The sequence below is a fragment of the Ambystoma mexicanum genome, chromosome 10 (assembly GCF_040938575.1).
Source record: "Ambystoma mexicanum isolate Mex_15411 chromosome 10, UKY_AmexF1_1, whole genome shotgun sequence".
In the NCBI taxonomy this organism is placed as follows: domain Eukaryota; kingdom Metazoa; phylum Chordata; class Amphibia; order Caudata; family Ambystomatidae; genus Ambystoma; species Ambystoma mexicanum.
In genome coordinates, this window is record NC_090932.1 from 1,270,563,348 (window position 1) to 1,270,581,517 (window position 18,170).

The 18,170-nt window shown below is 47.8% G+C and overlaps 1 protein-coding gene across 2 annotated transcripts in view; it reads left to right on the top strand.

Moving 5' to 3' along the window:
* Positions 1–18,170, top strand: part of RASAL1 (RAS protein activator like 1) — a 1,443,380-nt gene that overhangs the window by 1,304,819 nt on the left and 120,391 nt on the right. For both annotated transcript variants that reach the window (XM_069619245.1, XM_069619246.1), the window contains one exon: positions 7,011–7,090. In XM_069619245.1, coding sequence (XP_069475346.1) covers positions 7,011–7,090 — 80 coding nt within the window. The remainder of the gene's footprint in view (positions 1–7,010; positions 7,091–18,170) is intronic.

An 18,170-nucleotide genomic window follows, 5' to 3' on the forward strand; every position in this document is an offset into this window, starting at 1 on the left:
TGCATGCCATGTGAATGTGCTTGGGGCTATGGCATGCATGTGTGCCTGTGCAGTTGATGCATTTATGCGTTGGATGCACGCAGGATGGGTTTCAGCAGAGGCATGTTGTTTGATGTGATGGTGTAGAGAGGTGCCCAGGCAGGTGTCGGCATGGCTAGGCTGTGAGTGGTGTAAGTATGGTTGGCCACTGATGGCCATGATTCTACTGTGTGTCTTGCCCACAATGTGTCAATGGCGTTGGGCCACCACATCTGTGTTCACATGCTTTACGTCTGTGTACGTCATACAAGTGTTCTCCCTGCCCAACCCTATGCCCATGTGGAATGTCTCCCATGGATGTGCATCAGGTTGCAGTTGGGTCACGTTGCCCTTCCCCTAGGGTCATGTGATACATCTTGGCCACATAGCGCTGTCTTTACATGTGGATGTGTCATGGAAGTGTTTCTCATCGTGCCAGCTCATTTTCAGGGAGCGATGTGGCCGAGATAGCGCCTGTAGCATCGGGCGTGGCTGATGGGGATAAGTCCAAGGAGGTGGAGGTGGCAGGGCACACCTCAGCAGCGGTGGGACCGGGTGATGCATCAAAGGGACCATCCATGGCGAAAGACACCCTGGAGTCATCCAGGTTCACAGAGGGGGAGGGGGAGGAGGTGGCCGTTGCAGCCCAGCCCATTAGGTCAGGTGGGGGTGTCAAGGTGGAAGTGCTTGCTGCCATCCTGTCCCAGGGGCATGAGGCTGTGCAGGCAACCGTGGAGGTGCCTGTGCAAAATCCTGTCCCTGGGCCATCAGATGCAGGACTGTGCGCTTGCCGAGATGCCTCCACCAAGACCAGCATCCCGTTGCAGGCTGATGTGTCCATCAGGGATCAGGTCCTGCCCCTGCTGGCCGGGCTTACGAGGTGGACTGCAGACATTCTTGATGGTGGCCAGGCTACTCATTGTCTGCTTGCCCATCATCACACTATGCTGTACCGCCTTGTGGCCCTGCTGGTAGCAGGCCTGTTCACTGCTGAACTCGGTGGGCTGTTCACTGCTGCAACCACCTCCTCGGCTTCCTCTGTGCATTGGTCGTCCTCTGGGGTGCCTTCCGGACCACATACCAGAAGGGCCCCCTGTGCACTAGTCCCACCCACATCCGCCCGTCTGGTGGAGGTTACATTCCCGGCCGAGGTAGGAATCACATGTACGGCATCATCAGGTCAGAGGGCGTACCAAGGGAGCGTGCACTGAGCACAACGGCAGCCGGTGGCAAGGAGGAGGAGGCGTTATGTTTCAGGGCAGACCAACCCAAGGTGGCAGGTGGAAATTGTGAGACAGGAGAACCAAGTGGAATTGATGCACTCAATGTCTTCCGTGTTCCAGAGATATGAACGGCAGCTGGTGGCAGAGAGGCATTGGGTACGGGAAGCCAGAGTGATGGTGGCCATGGCTGAGGCTGCGGTGCATTGGGCAAGGAGGCGGGCTGCCATCCTGGAGGCCACTTGCAGGGTGGCACGGGAGGCAGAGGCACAGATGATGTCCATCCTGCTAGCCCTTCAGGAAACAGCAGAGGCCCACCCGATGAAGGAGGATGTGGCATGCGACTCAGCCCTGATCGACACCTTGAGTGAGATTGGAGAGGAGGACTAGCCTGATGCCTTTTTATATAGTTATTTAGGTGTAGGTTTCCCTTTTTTATTTATTATTTGCCACAGACTGAAGACTTTCCTTCCCTGTTTTTCATGTATATATTTAGGCGTAGGGCTATTTTGTGATTTCATGTTTTCCCTCGGACTGCTTGGACGTTCATTCCCCGTTTTTCTTGTATATATTTTGGTTTAATACATCTTTCCTTTTGTTCCATTTCACACTTCATGTAGTTCATTGGTGTGTCTTCAACTTTGATCATTCACTTTTCAGCCAGTGCATCTCTCCATTACAAGCCATGAGTCTTGTGGCGTTCCTGTGTTTGTGTCTTGTTGGTGCTGTAATCGTTGTGTCTGAAAGGATGCACATGTGCCTGACATGTGGGGGACGGTCAATCAGATGACTGGGTCTGCACTGTATATTTTCATTTGCATTTACATGTGCAGCATCAATTTGTGTTTGGCATCAGTGTGGTTGGGATGGAGGGAGGTGGGCTCACTGTGGAGGTGTGCTCCGGTCACGTTACCTGCACATTTGTTTGTCATTGCTGTGTCACACCCATGTCATGCGCACACGCCCACCTGCATGTGCAGTCACATACTGCCTGCTCTCAAGTCTTGCTACACCTCTGCAACTGGAATGCATTTGCAAGCTATCTTTGCTCTTCCTGTGTGACTGACTTCCCATCACCCATGACCCTGTCATGTTGTGGTCCCTGGCAGGGACTTTGACACGACTTCAGCCCAGATCACTTGTGCTCAGGCTTTGATGCGCCTGGTCATTATTTGTGGATCTGGCCGATGTATGAATATGTTTACTTCTGTCCAAAGCAAACACATTCAGTTGGTGTGCTTTGATGCCTTTGCAATGACGCATGGCCAACAGGCACATGCCACGTTGCATTGCATTCACTTGTCACATGTTGATTGGGTGGCCACAGTGTTGTTGATGCAATGTTGTTGATGCAATGTAGTGCTGTCTGGTTGGGGGACTTCAGATTCCAGTCTGCCAGGGAGTAACAGCAGATGCTACAGTCCAGGATTAATCTTCAGTGCTTCCTGTTGATTGTGTTGGCGGTGGACATGTTGGTGGTGTGCTTCATGGTGGAGGTTCAGGTGAGTTGCAGCCATACGTTGAACTGCATGCATGGGAGACTGTTGGGGGCTGCCTGGGGTAGTGTCAGAGGTGAAGGGGGCTAATTGGGGCAGTGTCAGAGGTGAATGGGTCTGCCTGGGGTAGTGTTGGAGGTGAAGGGGGCTGCTTGGGGTAGTGTTGGAGGTGAAGGCGGCTGGTAGGTGGTGTCTGGACTTGAGGGGGCTACCTGGGGTGGTTTCAGAGGTGAAGGGGCCGTTGGGTGGTGTCTTGACTTGAGGGGGCTGCATGGGGTGGAGTTGGAGGTGATGGCGGCTGGTGGGTAGTGTTTGGATTTGAGGGGGCTGTCTGGGGTCGGAAGTGAAGCAAGCTGCCTGGGGTAGTGGTGGAGATGAAGGGGGCTGTTGGGTGGTTTCCGGACTTGAGGGGGCTGCCTGGGGTATTGTCAGAGGTGAAGGGGGCTGGTGGGTGGTGACTGGACTTGAGGAGGCTGTCTGGGGTAGTGTCAGAGGTGAAGAGGGCTCCCTGGGGTAGTGTCAGAGGTGAAGGGGGCTGGTGGGTGGTGTCTAGACTTGTGGGGTCTGCCTGGGTAGTGATGGAGGTGAAGGGGGTTGCCTGGGGTAGTGTCAGAAGTGAAGGGCACTGGTCATGGTGTCAGACTTGAGGGGGCTGCCTGGGGTAGTCTCAGAGGTGAAGGGGGCTGATGGTTGGTGTCTGGACTTGAGGGCGCTGCCTGGGGTGGTGTCAGAGGTGAAGGGGGCTGTTGGGTGGTGTCTGGACTTGAAGGGGCTGCCTGGGGTAGTGTTGGAGGTGAAGGGGGCTGCCTGGGGTAGTGTCGGAGGTGACAGGGCTAGTGGGTGGTGTCTGGACTTGATGGGGCTGCCTGGTGTGGTGTCGGAGATGAAGGAGGCTGGTGGGTTGTGTCTGGACTTGAGGGGGCTGCCTGGGGTGGTGTCGGAGGTGAAGGGGGCTGGTGGGTGGTGTGCGGACTTGAGGGGGCTGCCTGGGGTAATGTCGGAGGTGAAGGGAGCAGGTGGGTGGTGTTTGGACTTGAGGTGGCTGTGTGAGGTAGTGTCAGAGGTGAAGGGGGCTGGTGGGTGGTTTCTGGACTTGAGGAGGCTGACTGGGGTAGTGTTGGAGGTGAAGGGGGCTGCTGGGTGGTATCTGGACTTGAGGGGGCTGCCTGGGGTAATGTCGGAGGTGAAGCGGCTGGTGGATGGTGCCTAGAGTTGAGGGGGCTGCCTGGGGTAGTGTCGAAGATGAAGTGGGCTGGTGGGTGGTGTCTTGACTTGAGGGGTTGATGTGCAGTGGGGGTATATGCCAGCAGATTGGGTACCTAGTGTGTAGGGGTGGAATTGCAGTTTCGCAAGGGTGTCTTAAAATGCGAGGGGGCCCGCTCGTTTTCAGTGGGGGTGCGGCCTCGACTTACAAGGATGCTTTGCGTTTTCTAGGGGTGCTGCCCTAGATTACGAGGGAGTCTGCACATTTTCGTTGGGGGGTGCGGACTCAACTTACAAGGATGCTCTTGCGTTTTCTCAGGGGTGCTGCCCTAGATTACGAGGGAGTCTGCGTGTTTTCGTTGGGGGTGCAGCCTCAACACTTTGAGTTTTTCGCATGGGTGCCACATGCTTATAAGGAGGCCCACGCATTTTCGCAGTTTTGCTGGATGGTGGCTTAGGGGTGGATGCAGAGGTTTGCGCTTGGGTTGGGGTATGGCTTGGGTTTTGGTTTGCGTGGGGGTGTGTTGTGGGCGTTCCTCGTTTAGCTCCATTACCTTTGCGCGTCTGCTGGAATTGTGCATAGAGATCCATGAATACGCTGAGTGTGCAGATTTACTTAATCACGCAGGCTTGTGCAATGTCCTTCTCGGCACGGAGATCTTGCAGGATTTCTGTGTGGATTTCCATGAATCGGGCCCATAGTCTCTTACCATCTGTGGACTACATGCCTCAACATGCATCAGTTCATGTCCTTCATACTCGGTAAACTACTCGCTTTCCTAACAAGTTCTGATTTTCATCTTCACATTCTCCTGGTTGCTTGCTTGCACCTCTTTGGCTGGACCTGTGAAGTGTAGTCATCAGAAGATGGTGCAAGGGCCGCTTCATGGATCGTACAAGCACTTGCCATTATTCACATAATGGCTTAATCTCAGCAAGGGTACAACAAACGAGTACCTGCACGTTGCTGCCTATCTCAAGAGCTTCATCTCTCCTTGTGACTGTCCACTGAGCTCTGATTCGAGGCAATAGTGGTACATCTTTGGGAGGTAGTAGCGGAACTCGAAGATTAGACAGCTTTTTTGTGTGACCGATAGTTACACTGCCAGCATGTTGTAATTAATATAAAGTTCTGTTTAGCTGATGCTGTGATTGAGCAGATATCCTATTTCAACGTAACTAATTCCCTTGGCGTATCATATTCTCAACATTCGTTATAGTCATGAAATGGGTATATGACTACTGTTTCACTTATTAATTTTTATATATTTCTGGTCTCTCTAGACATTGAAGTTCCATAATGGTGCACAGTAATTTTACTGAAAACATAACATAGTGGTACATTTCACTGCAGTACATAACACTGAAAAACAACGAAAATATTAATTAAATATATATGGGGTAGTGGGGTAAGGGGTTAAAATGAGTCGGGATGGGGTTGGGGTGGCGTTATAAGGTGGGAAAAAGGGGGACTGGGGGCAACCCCCCAAATAAAAACATTTAAAATTTGTATTTTTCGGTATTATGGCTGCGATGAAATGTACCACTCTAATTGAGGTTGGTAAAATCAGATATAACCTTCCATAACTCCTGTGTACGGTGCAGCATGATCCCCGTATTTGATTTGAGTTGTGTTTCCCCACATATTTTTCATTGTAACTAGTTTCTCATTGTGTCATATTGGATTCTGTTCTAAATGATCTTTATGTTGTTCCTGAGATCGTCAAGGGACAAAAATTCCAATTATTGTTTTTGACATATTGCTGCTATCTTATGATAACTGAAGCAACATAGTCTAACACGCTGTTGCCTGTTTTCATTTTTGGGAACATTGTTTTATTCATTTTGTATCATGATTGTGTGAGACTCAGCATGGTAATCCATAATTAAGCCCTAGTTGAAGATGCACGTTTTCTTTTGGTTGTTTGTATTGATTAAAGACTAGCGGCAGCTGCGCATACATGTTTTCCCTTAACCTTCCGGATCTAGTGTGCATAGAGGGCAGGCCTGGAGTTATAAGGGAGTTTGGGGTTGGTGGGCTGGCTCCCCCTAGAAGATTTCTTAAAATAATGGGTTGAAATTATTTTTTACAACACACATTTCAGACAAGTTGGATAAAAGGCCATACAATTGGTTTTGGATGGAAACACATGAAAACATCCAATACCTGCCAGGTCACCAACAGTGCACTGGAGCATTTTATAACACATGTTTATGATACCTATCCTCCCAGCACTAACACGCTCGAATGGTACTTTTCCACACAATACACATCCAAGCTAAGTAAATCACACTTGGCAATTTGAACACCCCTCTCAAAGACACAAAACATCAAAGCAAAACACTGCCACAACCAATTTACATAACACAGCCCCTAAATGGATGCAAGTAATACATGCACACAAGGCTCCCTTCAGACACAAATGTCTGCCATAATGCTCTCAACACTGAACACCTAGAAACGGACCCACACGCAGATCTCAGGGTACTTCTGGTCTGCATACATCAACACAAGATCAAAGCTATCTTGCATTTCCTGCTCTCCCCACTGACCTAACTCACCCATCTCTTTTAGTTCCATCACCTCACCTGGAGTCAATGTAAATGTCAGATGAGCGTGTTTAAAATCCCAGTAACATAGCACAATATATGTATGCAAGGAAGACCCACCCTTCCTGTTTACAGATCCGCCAGAGCGCCTGGGGACCAATTCCGTTGGTGACTGTGCGCTATACAAGTACCGCTAACATAACATGTAATCATTGCCACTGTAAACACATGTCCATGGTGCCTATGTCCAACCTATATTCCGGAATTACCACTATAGAACACCTGCTCTGCACATTGGACTGGTACAGTTACTCAGCTGGAAGCTGTCTGCTGTGATGGGGATCTGATGTGGAAAAGGGACGTGTTCTCTGAAAATGTATTAAGGTGGAGGCCGGTGTAGGGGAGGTAGCCCTACAATGATACTTCCCATGGTTCTTTGTCCACACTCAGATTATCTTCATCTTCTAGACCCAAGATGTGCTCTGGACTTGACAGATGTCCAATTTTGTCTTCGTCTCTCTAGGAAAAAGTACATTGAGTTCTCTGAACCTTCTACACCAACCGAGCAGGACGCTACCAGCCCGACCAACAGCCCCTGGGAGGGTAAGAGCACTTGATTTGTTCTATTTTTCAGGTGACCACTGGCTCTACACATGCAAAGGGGCACTGGCCTGTAGTGGAACCACACAATTTCCCAAAAGGTTGGAGCTTTTGAGAGTCTCTGGCACATTGTTTTTTGCCTGTATTGAGAATATTAGGTATTTACAACTAGGTCAGCCACCGTGCAAGCTAACGAGGAATGTAGCATGGTATTCCTTTGAATTTCTGGTATGATACGATATGATATATTTCATTTGTAGCGTTCCCATACACCAGTGTTTCAAAGCGCGAGGAGACCGTGGGTAGACAGTGGGTCTCTCATCACTGCAGGTTTCTCTTACAGAAAAGGGTGGCAATTCTCTCACCTTCACCATCCTCTACTTCATGCCTACAGCAGGCTGAGACTCGCATATATCACAACACCTGACGAAATTGATGGAATAGGCCAGTGTGGGACATCCTGAGGACACTTTGATTAATTAGTGCCGTGTACATCAAGAAACAGGTTTACTGGATGTTATAGGCTAAATATGCTTTAAAATCCACTGTTTGCCCCAACTTTCTAAAAAATATCCTTCCGTGTTCAACTAGGATAGGAACTGCAAAAGGTCCTAAATTGTAATTTGTGGATGCAGGCCACTGTTTCTTGGTGCTAGGTCAATTATTTTTACTAGCCCGACCCTGGCTTCAGCCACATCCCCTAAACACTTAGCACCTCTAAGAACTACTTTCCACTCCTATAGATTCCTATCTCCGAACTGAGGCCGAACGCTAGAAGAAAAGACCCTGTACCATGGTGCCAGTCTCCCGAAAAGTTAAAGTTTCTATATGCCTATGACATTACCCATGACCTTCAGACCCCACAAGTAGAATGCCAGGTATGCCCTTGCCATCTCCCTGGACCATCTTGCCCTAGTGGTAAAAGGCTCTCTATCCCTGTGCCATCACTCTGGACCTTTAGAGATTAGAGGATAAAAGGTTCTGTATCCCTCTGCCATCACCCTGGACCTTCAGATCCTAAAGTTAACAGGTTCTGTATCAGTGTGCCATAGCCCTGGAAAAATGGACTTCAGAGGTAAAATGCTCTGCTACACTGTTTTCATGCGTTTATAAAGGTGAAAAGCTGTGCTTATTGTGCTATCAACCTTTTTACATTCAGCACCAGGGGTGAAAGGCTCCGTTTCTCTGTGCCAATGCACCAGTTCATAAATTCTAGAGATGAAAGGCTTTGTATCCCTGTGTCAACCAATGAGGTATTAAAATGGTCTCCATGGTCTCCATTCCCTCTGGACCAAGTAAAAGAGAGCTTGAGAGCGAGTGCACTGTTTCAAATAAGTCATAAAGATGAAAGGTTCTTCTTCCTGTAACAGCAGTCTGTTTCGACCCAACTCTACATATGAAAGGGACAATATACATATCATCGCCCTGATTACATACAGACCATGAGGTGCAAGGCCCAGTTTCTATTTGTCGACTCTCTATTTCCATTCAGTCCTATGGTTGAAAGGCTCTGTATTCTTGTGCTAGTTCCTCGTTTCCATGTAGTGCTGTGGCTGAAAGGCTTTGCATACCTGTGCCATCTTCCTGTTTTCATTCAGTCGTGGAGGTGAAGGTTTCTGTAGTGATCTGTCAGTTCCATTTGTATTCCACCTTAGTGAAAGGCTCTGTGTACATTCGCCAACTCCACGTTTCCTTCAGTCCTCGTAGAGGAATGTGTCGCTGTGCCATCTCACTGCTTCTGTTCATTCTAATAGGTGAACTCAGGGGTGGTCTGGCCTAGAGTGAACTCTGGAGATTTCCCGGTAGTCCTCTGCACCATGGGCCTCTTTTGTGTGGTATTTCCAAATTTTCACCGAAGGGAAAGGGTATGGCTTGCTGAAAATGTGTGATATGGGGCCATTTTGAAAATTATTTCCAGGGCCTCTGTTGGTTCCCAGTCCACCCTAGGTGAACGGCTCTCTATCTCTGAGCTCGCCCACTGTTTCCATCAGGGGTGTTGCTAGGTCTGGAAAAAATCAAGGGCTATGCTAATGTCGTAGTGGTTGTAGTCCCTGAGCTTCTATCCGGGGCTACAACCAAAAGACCCTGGGCTATAGTCCCCTCACTCCCCCCCCCCAAACCCCCTAGCAACGCCTCTGGTTTCCATTCAGTTCTAGAGGCAAAAGGCTCAGGTTCCCCATGGCAGTACCGTGAATCCATTGCGTACCAGAGCTTTGATTGTATGAAGTACCCGGATGCAGCGTCCTTTTTCCAGACAGCCACATACTTATTGTATCATGTATTCATGAAGTTCTGTTTATTTGTTATCTCCCCAGGGAACACAGAGATGCTGCAGGTCAGTTTACTTTCAAAATCCCCTCAACCCACTTGCTTAATCCGCCCTAGTGCATTGTAACATTGTAGTCCTGCTGTAATCTGCAATGCCGATGCTCCCTGGTACTTCCAACCCTGGCTAAAACTCTTAACCCAATGCATCCTGGTACTTGTATTCTGTCTGTTAACTCCCACCCTAATGCAAAACGGTAACTGTATTACTGCTGTCAGCCCTCACCCATTGCTTTCTGGTCCTTGTATCCCTTCACTGACTCCTGCCACAGTGCAAGTTGGCACATGTAGTCCTGTCGTGGCTAAAAACAATCTACTGCATCCTTGCGCACTCAGCCCTGCAACAAACCCCACCTAAGTGTATTCTGCAATGTGCTGTACCGATATACATATATATACTAGTTACTAGGGCCGCTCCTACTACTTGTAAATCTATACCGGATGCCTCTCAGGTGACTCTTAGTCTATCCGCATGCATCCTGCTACTTTTGTTCTTGACATTGTTTACACCCAAGTGCTTGTTATGGAACATTGCCTGGCATTTGTAAAGCGGGCTGCTGTTTCAGCGGCCAAAAAGATGCTCTGTCCAATTCAAGATTTACTCTCGGGGAAAAAGGGGAGTAGTTGAGGGGATAAGGAAAATCTGGAATAGGAAAGAGATGAAACAGGCCAAGAAATGGTTAGGTGCATGGGGGTTAAGAGGAGGGAGTGAATGATAGTGGTTTCCTGTGTGCATGTGTAGCCGGAAGAGGTGAGTCGCTGAAGCCGAGGTAAGTGTTTAGTGTGTCTTTGTGTGTGTCTGTGGATGTGATCAATGTATGGGGAGAGAAGGGAAGGGGCCGGGGAGGGGGTAAATGTGTTTGTGTGACTGTATGTATGTTTGTGTGGCTGTGTTAGTGTGTCCGTGGTGAGAGTGGGTAGAGGTGGGGAGGCTTTGGGCGGGGAAAGGGAGATGGTCATGAAGGAAAGGTGGGTTCAGGGGCTTAATCCCTCCGATTTTCTTGAAATTGTCCAGTGCAGGAGGAGGTGGGTGGGTGGGGATTGGATTGGGGGAGGTGGGGATGGTTTATTTCATTGAAGTGGGATATTTAGGCAATATAACCCAAGGAGGGGGGCTTTACTGTGCTCGGACTTCTAACTATGGCCCCAGGGGCATTACCCTTTGTCTAATGCCCCCCTCTGAGGGTTATATTGATATTAGTACCCCGGCACATCATACCAGGGTACTAAGAGCAATTGTTCTCAAGTCCAGAAACGACTCTGCAACCGTTTCTCGACTTGAGAAAAAAAAAGCAAAAAACAAATGGTCACCAGTGATCGGGGAGACCTTCTCCCTTTCCAGGGCGGCCATTAAAACGAATGTTAAAAAATGTAAACAAACAAAACAAACAAAATGGCCACCATGGAAAGGGCTAAGGGACTGTAGTCCGTTCGCCCTTTCCATGGCGGCCATTCGCAGAAAGAACACTGAGACGCGGTAGTGCTGGGAGCCTTTTCGGGCAAGTATGGCCCGGGCGAGGGCCAATGAGCTTGCTTTTTACAAGCTCATTCACCCTCGCCGGGTCCTAATTCCCCATATTAAAGGCCACACAAAAAACAGCCGAAAAAAAGAAGGTATTTTTTGTGTCAGGCCTTTATTATGCGGAAATATCACATAGAACCACCGATTGTACGTTAATTTGCCGACTGACATTTTTCAAAGTACTTTCCGACATTAGAATTACTTCGAAAAAAACAGACCCCCACCCGCATATATATTTCAATTTGTTTTTTCGAAGTAATTCCGACGTCAGAAATCACTTCGGAAAAATTGGTGTCGAAAAATAAACGTGATACCGAACCGCCAGAGCATGGTTGTGTAATTCCCTTGAGATATGCTCCTTTGCACACTTGAAGTTAGGAGGCTTCTTCACCAGATAAGGTTATTAAACTTTCCTCCAAATAAAGCAGGAGGTTAATCACAGCGCCAAATGACAGAAGAGTCAGTGTCAAGATTTGCAAGATTTGGCATTATGCAAATGATAGCAGGGGACAAAAAAGGGAGACAGGGAAGAGAATTGTGGGGGAATGTCAATCCCCCAGTGTGAAACATGCTTGTCCGCTAGACAAAGGATGAGACGGCGTGATGTTATGTTATGTTACTTGGCATTTATGTAGCGCCTTATGTATCATTGGTATGACCTCAAAGCGCTGGTAGGTTGAACGCCCTCGGGAACCGCAGTTCAAATCAGTAGAGAGAGCGAGAGTGTCGAATGGTGCATGGGCACACCGGATATGTGTGCAGCTGGTGTGGTTGTTGCACGATAGTTGCTTCTTAGCAGTAGGTGTGGTGCTGAGGAAATCAGTTGGATGTGTTCAGTCTGGGGGGTGGACACCCAGACTGAGTTCTGGCTGCGTAAGGCCTGAGGAGACGCCTAAGCTAGCCAGTATGTGCTCAGCTAGCAGTGTTTTCTTAGGATGATGAGGTGTTTGTGGGGTTATGTTAGTATGAGAACAGCTAGGTGAATGTGTCGTAGCATAGCTGTGTTATTGTTGAATGATGGTGTATAGAAGAAAGTAAGCGTAGTGGTGTGATATGACGATTATCAGTAAACGCGCCTGAACCAGGCAAATGAGCAGGACAGTGGGGACGTACATAGTGAAATACATATACATAGCGACAGGATGGATAGAGGTATACAATTCTATCTAGATGTGATGCAGGCCAAAGTTCACAATTTCATCTAAGTGTGTTAGATGCTATCTTTCAGAATTCTGTCTAGATGCGACGCAGGCCAAAGTTCACAATTTCATCTAAGTGTGGCACATGCTATCATTCACAATTCTATCTAGATGCGACGCAGGCCAAAGTTCACAATTTCATCTAAGTGTGGTACATGCTATCTTTCACAATTCTAACTAGATGCTACGCAGGCTAGATTTGCCAATTCACCTAGGTGTGGTACATGCTATCATTCACAACTCTATCTAGATGCGATGCAGGCTCAAGTGCACAATTTCATCTAAGTGTGGCACAGGCTAAAGTTTACAATTTCATCTAAGTGTGGTGCAGGCTAAAGTTCTCAGTTCCATCTAAGTGTGGCACATGCTGTCATTCACATTTCTATCTAGATGAGACGCAGGCTAAAGTTCACAGTTCCATTTTAGTGTGGCGCAGGCTAAGTCCACCATTTCATCTAAGTGTGGCACATGCTATCATTCACATTTCTATCTAGATGTGACGCAGGCTAAAGTTCACAATTCTCTCCAGGTGTTGCATTTGTTAACATTGACAAGTATGTTAGTATGCAATGCAAGGCAACATTTTCAATCAGGTCATGAATATATTCAGGCTGATGGTGACAGATCTTTCTGAATGCCTGCTGTAAGTTTATGGCAGTCTATATTAAGGAAAGGTAAGCTAGAGTGACAGGGGCTTTCTGGAGTAGATTAATTGCTCTGCACCCCACCCATGCCACACTTACAGTTTTTGATGGTGTCTGTTAGCTGCTTGCTTCCCCTGCGGACACCTGCAGACATGCCTTGGAGCTGCAAATGTAGAAGCCGCCCTTTGGCTTGGGGCCCTTAACCAAAGGGGCTGCCAGGCAGAGGACTGCCCTGGGAGGGCCAGTTGTGTCCAGATAAGTTAGCCAATGGGAGGTGGAGGGTGGGAAAACACCAGGAAGTGGCACACAAGCATGGGGAAGGAGATTTTACGTTAGTTTTTCCCCCCAAAATTGGGCCGCAAATGGAGTCGCTGGGAATCAGCTGCACTAACCTGCTTCTTCATCCTGAAAAAATGGGGTCACAGACCCATGCAGGTGTAATTGCAGGGCCTACGGGGCAATGTAAGGTGCTGGGCGGGATGGGAGGCGGGTGGTGGGGGGACAGGGAGAGCGGATTGGTGGGACACGGGAAACAGGAGGAAAATGAACAAATATTTTTTTTAAAGAATGCAAAACACACACAGGAGCAGGTAAGGGGGAGGACTGGCCTACCACACGGCCACTTGTGCCATGGAGTAAAGGGTTGAAGAGAGGCCCCAAATGGGGTCAGAGGCACTGCACTTACCGTGTGCTCAATGACCACGCCGGAGCGCTCAACGATCCTTGAGATGAGTTTCCAGTTTGTTAGGAAATATGTAAGGGAGTTGGGCACCCACAGCCCCACTCTCTGAGACCTGCAGCACATCCACCGTCTTACTTTACTCTCTGACTCCCTACAGGCTTTATTGACAAGTGAAGTGGCCCCTCCTCTACACTTACCACTGCAATTCCACTCCCAAGACAAGCATTGACCAGTCCCCAATGCCTTCCAAGATTTCAGTGTTAGTGTGTATTGGCTTATCAATATAGTAGGTAAGTGAGGTTTCCTGGCACACAGTTTTTTGTATTTGATCTACCCACCATACTTGGGTGTCAGTGATGGTGTGGGTGAATGCAGCAGTGTAGTAGGTAAGAAGAGGTTAGCGCAGAGAGGTCATGCTTTGGTGTGTTTCAGTGTACCTGGATGTCAGTGTGAAATGGTCTGATATGAACTATCAAAGGCGCCGGTGTGAGTTTCTGTGAGGAGACTATGGTAAGTGTGCTTTCCTATTTGGCTGCATATCTTTGGTGGCCTGGTATTTTGTGTAGGTGAGATGGAACGTTGCATAGTGACTGGGTGTGAATGGGTGAGAGGCAGTTATTGAAGCTCGGTATGGTGTTGCAGTGGATATGTGAGTGTGAGTGACAATGAGAGGTGGAGCTAAGTAGGATGTGCTATGTAGATATTGCAAGTTGGTAGTGGGTATGGTAAGGCAAATGGCGTTGTTAAATGACAAATAGGGACAGGGATCAAGAAGAAAGGGAATTGTAGTGTAGAGGAGGATTCAAGCCCCCCTACCAGAAGCTTCGCCCCAATGTTGCCTATATGTTGGGAACCGGAAATTGAAACATGCGCAGTACCAGTGAGGATGCCTATACCGCAAATATTTCTTGACAAGGTATCCATTGAGAAAACCCTATATGCATTCACAAAGAAATAATGGTCTTCTGGAGAAGGTCCCGGAAGGAATGTGAAGAAGAATAAGAAAGAAAACTGGTGACATCATGCGAAGCAGAATTGACGCACCCAGAAAAGACACAAATGAAGAAAGAATATAGACATTCTATAGGATATGAGGAATTGAGGACTTGAGGAAACACTGAAGAAATGCAAAGTCATTTTACAATTGTACAGATGCTGTAACGCAAGCAGACGAAGTAATCCTGAGGCTGGCTACGTAGTAAATAGATTGCGGCGATGTCCCAATGTATAGTCATAGGAATGTATAGAATCTGGATGTTCCACGATGCACTTTAGCAAACTTAAACCCTGTGAATGGAAAGGGCTTGAAGTGTGGCACAGTTGAAGGTAACTGATGGTGAAGGAGAATTCAAGAAAGGCTAGCTAGCCCAGTATCAAGAGTTGGGGCCGCTGCGAGCCTGGTTATCTGCTTGAGAAGCTACATGAACGTGAGAAAGAAGCAAACTCCTGTTTGAGGTTAAATGGAAAAACACTGAAAGTGTCAATAGTTCATCATTTTATAGTATTTTATGCAGTAAAGAGCTTGAAAACGTGGTCTCCAGTCAGATGGTCAAGATGGAAATAAACTTTGGGTCGAGCTACACCGAAACTCGAAGATAAAACCATGCCACACTTTATTCTCAGGCACAGTGAGGCCGAGTTCAAAGCCTTAATTGAATGGCAGACCACAGGAGTGATGATGGATGAGGGCTAATTGGGTGGGATGGCATGACCAGGCCTGGGAATGCCAAGTGTACGAAATTTGGTGTGAGGGTGTCGAGGACACAGAGCTAGCAGTATACCAAGTTTCGAGGGCCTCCTCGAAACAGTGGCGGTGACAGAGCTAAGCAACTGGGTAAGCTGGTCAGTCCACTGGTTGGCCCAGGGACACTTCCGAGAAAGCTTACTTGCAGGGTTTGATGAAGGTGCCGAGAATAGTTGGTCCCACTATTCCAATGGGTCAAAGCGTCTTCGCAGACCTTCTAGGACGGCCAGATGCAGAGGGGTCCCACGGGACGACAATGGGCTCAGGGTGCCAAACCTTCCAGCGGGTCACCAGTGGTTCCTCGACTCGGCTTTGTGTTGCAGGATACTTGGATCCTATCCTTTGTTCAGTGAGTTCTCAGGAGATTGACATGGTATGGGTGCTTTCGGCCTCCTCTTATCCAAAGTTCCCTTCGCTCCAAAACGGAGAGGACCCAATGGCAGATCTGCTCAGAAACACATACTCCATATGTGTACCAATCACGGACCACGGTGGTCCCAGTCATTCATGGCACTCCAGACTCTCTGGCACCCAGGATGTGTATTGGAACCAGACGTTCCAGCCCACATCCTGGAGGCACACACACAAGGCATGCAGAAGCCCGCGAAAACATTGGGTTTCGCAGGAAAGTCCATGACCAAATAAGGACTGACCCGGGTCGACTCGACCTGGGGAAGGCAAAGGGGCAAGATGGCCAAAGGACAGGACAAAGAACCTCATGACATGGCCATTTTGGAGCCAGGCCACCTGTTCGTGCCAAACGTGGGTAACGCGGTTAACATGGCAGGAAAGGGTTAAAAAGAATGCGAAAAGATAGCTGCCACCAGTCCTGTCTATGAAACATCTGCACAGTTCATAAAAAGTCCAGGTGAGAGTTTCTAGGGCCTTTGGAAATGACTATAGACCCGAGTGTGCTATATGGTAAGATACATGGCACACTTGTTACATGTTGCACGAAAGTTGCAACATGAATAAAGGACTAAGGGAAACAAAGTCTCCCAGTACTGACTGTCTTAAGGGTATGTCAGTTTCCCCATAAAAAGTGAGCAAAAGCCCAGAGGAGTGCAGCTGAAGGCTGTGCTTCTTTGGCAAAGTCAGTCAATAGTCTCTAAACAGCAGCAAAAGGTTTGGGGGTTGACACATGGAGGGATAATTACATACAATTCTGAAATCTTTCCTAACAGTACTGATCCTAGATGTGCTGGTGAAATTCAGATGTGTGGTTTTTAGTTACTAAATTAGCCAATGACTGCTCAAAGCTATTCTCATTCAGTGTTTCCCTGAGTCGGTGCTTAAATGTGCTTAGTGTCATGTCCAGCGTTCGATCTCCTTGTTGTAGCCAGTCGTTGGTAAATGTATTCATTTTGGTCAGATAGCTCTTAGGAATTAATGCTCCTCGTGTAGTTTTAGCCATGTGTATAAGTCTCATGAGAGTTTGAGCTGGCGCAATTGAGAGTTTCCATGTTGTGACCAGATGGCCAAATTGAATTTTTAGCGCCCTGGGCAACACATTGAATTCAAGGATGATAATGTCAATAGAAGTTCACTGTCGTAGTCTTAATGGCCTATTTAGCAGGCTGCGCTCCAGTGACCATTGCAAGGTTTTGTATAGCCCATAGTTCTGCGCCTTATAGGATGCTAGAGGACACCTTAGCATGGTGAAGATTGAGCAGTGCATCGATTGAGAACCCTCCGGCCTTGTTGGCGAAAGAGCTAATGGTGCCAGTGTGGATTGAGGTTTTGCTCCGAACGTGCTCTAGGTGCGCAGTGCCTTGTAGCTTATTGTCAATGTGCAGACCCAAGCAAATCAATATTTCCACATCTGACCCATCGGCTTCCTGATCAGTAATTCCTGCTTAATATTATTGTCACTTGAGATGAGGCGAGGGGCATTTATTGTAGAGAGGTGTCTATTTTGTTATGTAGGTCTGTTGTTCTGTGGTCAGTGCCTATTTTATGGTACAATTAATACACTGTGTGGCGTGCTTGTTTGTTTGTATGTGTGTTTGTGTGTATGCATACTCTGTGTATGTGAGGTTTTAGTGTGTGGTGTTGGTGTGTGTGTGTTCCTTGTGTTTCTGTCATGCCTTCCTCCCATGTGCATCCTGGCACTTGTGTTTCTGACATTTCATACATGCCAGTGCATCGTGGCACTTTCATTACCGGCCTTTCGTTCACCTACTGGTGCTTCTGGTCTTAAAGTGGCTTTTAACGAGTAAACAGGTTATGTTACATTGTGACTGGTAATGTTTTGTATGTCATTATTTTAGATGACGCAGGCCTACTTAAAAATTAAGAGAGCTCTGATGCATTGTTAGAGTAGCTACGGTGCAGCAGACATTGGCTGGCCCTTTAGTTTTGTGAGCAGCGCTTTAACGGGGTGCTTCCCGAAGCTGGTTGTGGGTATGAATATGAAAGGCCATCCAAGCCGTGAAGTGCATGCAAAGTGCAGCTTTTACTGCAGTCGAGTGAGGTGACGCGAGGTGAATCTCCCTCGCCCTTGCTTGCACTTGTCTGTTGTGTTAAAATCAGTTTGGGGATCTCTTCCACACTGTAAACTTTGGTTTGTAAAGAAACGAGTGGTGGCGATTCAGCCTGAATGATGGCCTCTCTGAAAGAAGGAGTGGGTCTTATATCACTGTACAACTTGTGAAATAAAGCAGCCCCGCAACCAGCTACTAATTTGCAGCGATTAGTAAGTGCAGGGTACGATATGAAGTTAATAAGACAGACCCGTTGGCGGCTCGCCCTCTATGATGGTACGGAGGCAGAAGATGGAGAAAGTATGCCAGTAGCACATCAGCCAGGCCTTGAATTGGAGAAGGGGAAGGTGGAAAATGATTTAAAGGAAAATAAAAAGAAGGATAGAGAATGCTAAATGACGAGATATTTCTTCAAGAGTTATTCAACTGCTGTTGAACTTGAAACTTCCATGGCAAGCATCAATCAACAGACATGACTTGTACA